This window comes from Poromitra crassiceps (assembly GCF_964638095.1).
Source record: "Poromitra crassiceps genome assembly, chromosome: 11".
Taxonomy (NCBI): domain Eukaryota; kingdom Metazoa; phylum Chordata; class Actinopteri; order Beryciformes; family Melamphaidae; genus Poromitra; species Poromitra crassiceps.
The window spans coordinates 10,262,506-10,270,028 of record NC_139643.1 but is presented as its reverse complement, the minus strand read 5'-3'; the positions used below and the strand labels follow the sequence as shown (position 1 = coordinate 10,270,028).

Sequence of the window (7,523 nt, the reverse complement as noted above, 5' to 3'; positions counted from 1 at the left end):
ATTCCTGTGTGGACTCTCATGTGTTTCTTCAGCTCTCCTTTACTCTTAAAACCTTTGTCACAATCTGAACAGAGGAAAGGTTTTTCCAACGTGTGGATTCTCATGTGTGATTTCAAGTCTACTTTAAGGCCAAAACTTTTCTCACAAACTGAACAACTGAAAGGCTTCTCCCCTGTATGAATTCTCATGTGTTTAAGTAATGTTCCACTCTGCCTGAATGTTTTACCACAAAATGAGCAGGAAAATGGTTTCTCTCCAGTGTGGACTCTTATGTGTGCAACCAATATGCTACTACGGCTAAAGTGTTTGTTACAAACTGAACAGCTGAAAGGTTTCCCCCCTGTATGGATTCTCATGTGGCCCCTTAATGTTTGACTCCTGCTGAATATTTGACCACAAACTGAACACTTCAACTCACATTTCTGTGAGTCTGAACCAGACTGAGGTTCTGATTCTGATGACTGAGGTTCTGATTCTGATTCTCTTGTCAGCTTCCAGTCATCACTATCTTCAGGTTCCTCCTGTTCCTCTTCAATGTATGGGGGCTCTGGGTCCTCCTGTCCTCCTCTCCTTTGATGAAGCTGTGAGGACTGAGGTTTCTCTTCATCATCACCGTCTAAAGGGTCTTCCTGATCCTCTTTAAAGTGTTGGGTCTGGGTGCTCTGGTCCAGACTGGGACTCCAGTCCTGCTGCTCAGGGGGAACCTCTTCTTTACAGACCAACAGCTGCTGGACGGCTGAAATACACACGAGGGAACATAAATCAAATAATCTCATTCCACTAAAACCAAATTAAAGGGATACACCACTTTTTTTGAAGTTTAGCTCATTTGCCACACACCCCCCCCCCCCCCCCACATAACCAAGATACACCATGCCTTACCGGCACTGTCCGCTCAGTTTACAGTGAGCTACAGTCGTGAAGTTAGTAATTATCGGCATAGAATGGAGGCTAATGGTACATAATGTGTCTTTTTGGAAGGAAAAGAGGTAGCCGGCACTACTTTCCAAACATGCCCGCCAACCTCTTTTCCTTCCAAAAACACAGATTATGTGCATTTTGGATTAACATTTCATCGTGTGGTGAGTACCCGTAGCACACCATGTATTTTGGCATGGTGATTAGTGTGTTTTGGCAGATTTTTAACAGCTGTACCATTAGCCTCCATTCTATGCCGATAATTACTAACTTCACAACTGTAGCTCACTGTGAACTGACCGGACAGTGCCAGTAAGGCATGGTGTATCTTGGTTATGTTGGGGGGATGTGGCAAATGAGCTAAACTTCCAAAAAAGTGGTGTATCCCTTTAAGGCCTAGTTCCTCATTGCGTGGCTCGCGAGACGCTGGCGGCTCTCGAAGCTTTAGTTGGCGGCTCTAAGAAATTGCAAAAATATATATATATATATATATATTTTTTTTTGCTCTCCCCAAAATTTCAATAAACCTTTATGACTAGGGATGCACCGATCGATCGGCACGTGACCGGAAATGGCCGATTTTCACGTGATCGGCCTCGATCGGTGATCTGTTCCGGTCACTCTAAATAGCCGATTCTGTGAGCCGATTTTCACATGACGTGCGCGCACCCCAAAGCACCGAGACAGGCACCCAGCCACCACACCACACACGCCAGCATACCTTCCTCGTTGTGGATTTTTTTCACCGTCAGTGAAGTAGACAAAGCTCGCAGTTTGTCACACATGCAAGTCGAAAATAAGCCGTGGAGACAGAGATGCGACCGAGTCCCGCTCGGCTGGAGTCCAGTCAGAGCGGCTCGCTTCACCTCACTGGCCCCTCTCTCTCTGCTCTCTCTCCCCGGGAAGCGGTGCTCCAGCAACCCGCCACCGCGCACAGCCGGCTTGGCGAGGTGAACGCGAGCATTGTGTCCAGTATGATAACCATTCCCCGACCTGCTTTTCCATTCCACATCAGCGCTGCTGCCTCAGCCTGTCAAGTCATGTTGTAACGTGACGTGGATACAGGAGAGACTATTTGTTTCGTATTGCAAATAGAACGACATGAGAACGACGGACATAATAATAAAAATGCATCGGACTCACAAGTGTGCAACGTTTTCTGTGCGTGACGATATTTTTTCGGATGGCAGATAAAAATACGCATACCAAACTTCGGACTGTGTGTAAACTCCGCCTGATATTCAGACTGAAGATCGTTACTGTAACTCATAAACTCATTTCCCCTCTACTCAAGAGGACTGGTCTGGAGCCAGTCTATAAACTCCTTGTCCATGGATCATTTTGATGTTCTGTTGCACCTGTTTTCTTTTGGAAAAGTAAATGCATGATAGCTGTGGGATATAGGCTATTGGATTTAATTTAATTTTTGTATTCATTGTATTTGCACAAAAAAGCTCTGTCCAGTAGCCTAACCTGGAACACTTTTATTTTGAGATGTGTTTGAGTGAGAAGGTCCTACTTCATGCAAATGATAAGAATTGTTTATTTGTTTATTTGGATCCCCATTAGATGTAAGAATTGTTCTATGAATCTTAATTTTTAAACAAAGTTACAAAAACGTTTGTGTAAGCTGTCAATTGTTGTTTTTAGAAAAAAAAATCGGAATCGGCAAAAATCGGTATCGGCAAGTCAGACTATTCAAAAATCGGAAATCGGAATCGGCCAAGAAAATGGCAATCGGTGCATCCCTATTTATGACATATTATTACAATACAACAATACTGGTGTTGACAGTAATAGAAGGTGCCAAATCATTCAAAACAATAAGCATTTTGCTTTTAGGAGTATTGTGCCAGCGTGCAGCGATGTTCCAAAACGTGTCAACGTGTGTCGTTGCCTGGGAAACGCACATCCCATAATACAACTGTTCGCATCGCATCCCATAATAGTATGATGATACTTGGGATGCCATTGCGAACATAGATGTGAACAGGTTAGCTAAAATTTTATTTTCTAGGGGAAACTGGGATATATGTGTGTGTGTGTGTGTGTGTGTGTGTGTGTGTGTGTGTGTGTGTGTAAAACAATAAAACACAAAAAATGGTAGGCAAATGTGCTTGGTTGGGGTGGCTTTTGGTGTTTTGCGGTAAAAGTGGCTCTCCTATTGACTTTGCTTTAAGGTTTCCACTTTCCACTGCATTGGTCATTAGTGGCTTAGCGAGGTAACTTCAGGTTTAACCCTGGGTTTGCCATGCTACGACGCTAGTTCACTTCTTACCAAGATAGATTACCATGGAAACTTATGCTGCACGGCTAACCTGCTCCGGAGCAGGTTATGTTCAGAGGATAAGATCAAAACACATGAAAGACCCACCTTCTGAGTAATGTACTATGTAACTTTTTAATAATGTTAGTCACCTCATGTTATCAAACTCTAGCTAGCTAATGTTAGCTATATGGAAGATTCTTTTTGGCGCACATGTATTCGGTAAACGGGTTCCGGTTCCTTGGTTTATGCCCCAGGTCCAGAAGCGGTGGAAACGGCTCCAGACTAGGGCCGCAGACAGATTCAAACCAAATGAAGTCGGCGACTTAGGGTTTAGACATATAAGTTGAGACTTTTTATGGAAACAAACATTTTATGAATACTTGTAAGCATGTCTCTAATTCGGCATACACATACTCCAATAAGAAGCACACATTCCAAACATGAGATGTCCCGTATTCTGATTCCCATAGAATATTTACCGGCACAGTAAAAATGTATTGAATTTTTTTTGATGTAATCATTTCTTAAATACATAACATATTATTGTATATTTTTAGGAAACTAAATCTTAATTTTAAATGATTTTTGTTGGCGTTTATTTCAAAATAATTTTGTAACTATTCACTGCGCTTGCGAGTGCAAAGGGAGCGAGCCGCACACCGCTCCTCAATTAATTAATTAATTTGGTTTGGGTTTGAATTTACAGGCCCGTTAAGATTAAACAGCAATAAAACACAAAAAAACAAACGCTATGATCCAATCATCCAACAGATGTATGTTATTATAGTGAATGAACTCTTCACAAACTTAACAGTTTGATATTCCCGATTTTAAGCCTAAGTAAAGAAAGACACTGGCGGGCCTACATTAAATGTCTCACCTTAAGTTAAGATTTTCCTTAGAGTCCGAGTTAAGGTATCCATAAAATAAAATCGGTTGCACAAAACCCCCTTAAATCTTCTCCATAAGGTTAAAAAATTTAGGAAAACGTAAGCACAAGATTTAAGGGTGTTTTGTGCAGCCGATTCTGACTCTAATGAAATTCTTAACCGAAGGTGCTTTGTGCAACCGGACCCAGTTCAGTTCCCTACCTGCTACCTGCTACCTGCTCCCTACCTGCAACAAGCCAGAGATGAGACGTGCAGTCAGTCAAACTTTTATCTTCTGAAGCGGGTCTATTGACCACGACGACAATAGGTTATTAAAAGTCGACTGCAGCTGGTTGACACGCAGGCATCCAACTCGCTTTCAGAACGGACTTAATAGCCTACTTCACAACATGAGAATATTTGCTTTACTTTAAACTGAAGGGCAAAGGTAAGAATATTAGAAAGAGAGAATCCCACCGCGCTTCAGCTATAAAGACAGGCAGGTCCGGTGCATCACAGGAGGGACGCAGAATCACAATTAAGGAAGAAGTCTGGAGCAACTCGGGCCATAGGATGCCTTTTATTTAAGGTGCAGAGTATAAGGACAACGTTTCGACGTCAGTGCGTCTTCATCAGGCGAGAATTCACCCGATGGCCCGAGTTGCTCCAGACATCTTCCTTAATTGTAAGAATATTAGCCTTGTGTTATCTGTAGCCTACATCTCAGAACGAAATCTCTTGCCATGTTGCCTGTTCTTTTTTGAGGTGATGCTCCATAGACGTTCAGACAAATAAATGAAAGCTGCTGCTCGTTAAAAATACTCCTGGTTAAATGGCAAATCGACTGAGGTTATAGTAGGCTGTTTATGCAGAAACGACGTTGACATTAGTAGGCTAAATTAACGGACATAATAATAAGCTTTACAACCTGTCAGAGGACCTCTCTGTCGCTGCTTTTCTCGGGATACCGCCGCAGCAGTTTCTTCACTGATAAGCGCTCTGCTGCATGTGCAAAGCTGAAGCAAGCTTGCGATTCTTATCAAACCAACTTTTCCTCGCTGAGGCGGCTTCTCAGGGCTGTTTGGATCTTGTTCTCCGGACCATCGTTACATAAAAAGAACTGGCGTTGACATTTCCGTCTCTCGTGTCAAGCCAAAGTGCTGTCGGCCGCGGGATGCTGGTGCGTTACAGTTAAAGAGCTATATTTTTTCCCTTTTTCCCAAACACTCAACATAACAGCGGGGCGAAAATAATATAATATATTTAAGTCTATATTTAAGTTGTAGTTTATGGCTACATCACTTAGGCTATAGGTTACAATATTAGCCTATTTTTTTACAACAAATGTATTTATTTGGCACATTTCCAACCGGCTACTTGAGCCGGCGACCTTTGCCGACCCACGGCAACAAATACCGGCTAAAAGCAAACCAATGAATTAGGGGAACGGAGGTAAAGCATTGCTGCTGCTGGCACCGTCATTCCACGGTAGTATAGTGTCTCATGGTAGGAGCGTCGTTAAAGCAGCTGGTATAGTCAGCACAGTCACGTTTAGGCACCACGGTAGACGGTAGGCACCGGTAAACCGTGCAACACTAGTAGCTTGACGCTGCTCCTAGCTATGGTTCGGACGGACTAACCTGCTTTGTGCAGCTTCACTTGGGGTTTCAACAGGACATCGAGCAGCTTCCTCTGGCGGCGGATCTCCTGCTCTGACCGCTGAACTTTGTCTTCGTACTCCGCCACGGTTTTCTCAAACAGCCCGAAAATCTCCTGCGCAGCCGCAGTTAGCCGCTCGGTGAGCAGCGCTCTCAGCTCCTCCGGCGGGATTTCAGCCCTTTCTTTTCCTTTTTCCAGCAGCAGCAGAAAGTCTTCAGCAGCACAGCTGATCCGCTCCTGTACACACACCCTCAGCAGCTGCACGGCCCCCAAGCTGACAGACATTTTACTCCTTTCTGCTGCAGCTCTTTAGCCTCCTTCCAACAAACAACACAGCAAGCGGGACAGGAAACAACGCTGACTTCCCGGTCAACACCAAGGAACCTATAAAGAAGGAAGAGACATAACGTTCTAGGTGCCGCGTCTATGTGCCGACAGGCCGCAGTGCCGACAGGTCGCAATGCCGATAGCCTAAGCAGAACCAGCTGAGCGAGGCGGCGTGCAGCGTGTCGGTGGAGCTAACCTCTCCCAGCCCCCACGCCAAACCTAACCTCCCCCCATGCCTAAACCTAACCTCCCCCAGACCCTACCCCAAAACCTAACCTCTCCCAGCCCCCACGCCAAACCTAACCTCCCCCCATGCCATGCCTAAACCTAACCTCCCCCAGACCCTAACCCAAAACCTAACCTCTCCCACCCCCACGCCTAAACCTAAGGTCGGCATTGCGGGTGGTCGGCATAGCGGGTGGTCGGCATAGCGGGTGGACCCCAACGTTCTAATGCTCTGCTTGGGGCCACTTCTATTGAGGTCCATAGGCTTCAATAGAAGGGCAATAGGTCCCAAACAACTTGCCAGTTTTCATCAAACTTTGTATTTTAAAACAATAACTGATAACCTTTTGAAGCAAATAGGATTCCCATATATTACGTTTGTTCCATTTGACACGACCGAAACCTTCAGCTGAGAATTGCGCCCGGGATGACTTCTAAACAATCAAAATCATTTTGGCTGCAAGTGGTTTGCACACACACCCACCCAGTAGCCCCATTGTATACCTTTAAGTGAGGCGCTGAGAAAACTCCCGAGCAGCAGAACATACCGATTCCGCTCATCGTACAAGTGTCACAGAGACGTTCCAAAGCAAATCTTCATTGATTAGATCCGGCGGGGTTCGAAAGCTCAATGCTGCTAATAAGTACCTGTTTTATCCCAATTCTGTGCCGGTGATATTATATTTACGAAAATGCCAAGATGGCAGCCATGCCTTCTTCTGTGTTTTTCTGTGTCAGTGCTTCCGACCTGTGGAGCGCTACGATGGCTGGGTGCAACAGCACAAAGCACAGAATGATTGGTATTAAAGTTATAGCGGATTGGTATGTTCTGCTGCTTGGGAGTTTTCTCAGCACCTCACTTAATGTTTAGAGGAGGGACAAGCAAGCGAGACGGACATGACACAGTTCCAAAAGGGGCTGCATGGACAACAGTCCTAGAAATGCACACAACAGGAACCGTATTAACTTTCACACATAAAATGCATCCCACATTATACAAATGAATTATATATATATATATATATACTCGGAGTAGCTGCTATATGCCCTAGGGCTTGGCGATAAATGTCAATTAGTTTCTTGTCTACGTGGCTCATTTCACCTGGTAAGTATAATACATAACTTGATTGCTAATTTTTTCTGTCCCTAAGATGTGACTATTCATGACAGTATCGCCCAGCCCCAGTATATCCTATCTGTTCTGCTCTCTCTCCTCCCCCACATTCCCTCCCCTTCTCTCTGTCTCTCTCTATCAT

At 44.5% G+C, this 7,523-nt stretch overlaps 1 protein-coding gene across 1 annotated transcript; it reads right to left on the bottom strand.

Moving 5' to 3' along the window:
- Nucleotides 1-28: 28 nt before the first annotated feature.
- On the bottom strand, nucleotides 29-6,880 carry LOC310784818 (uncharacterized protein; the record flags this gene model as incomplete). Its single annotated transcript, XM_083645858.1, has 4 exons — nucleotides 6,772-6,880; nucleotides 5,697-6,099; nucleotides 402-736; nucleotides 29-64 (listed from the first exon to the last, which is right to left on the bottom strand). The coding sequence occupies exons 2-4, from the start codon at nucleotides 5,998-6,000 to the stop codon at nucleotides 29-31; spliced, it is 675 nt and encodes a 224-aa protein (XP_083501984.1). The 5' UTR covers nucleotides 6,001-6,099; nucleotides 6,772-6,880.
- Nucleotides 6,881-7,523: the final 643 nt, after the last annotated feature.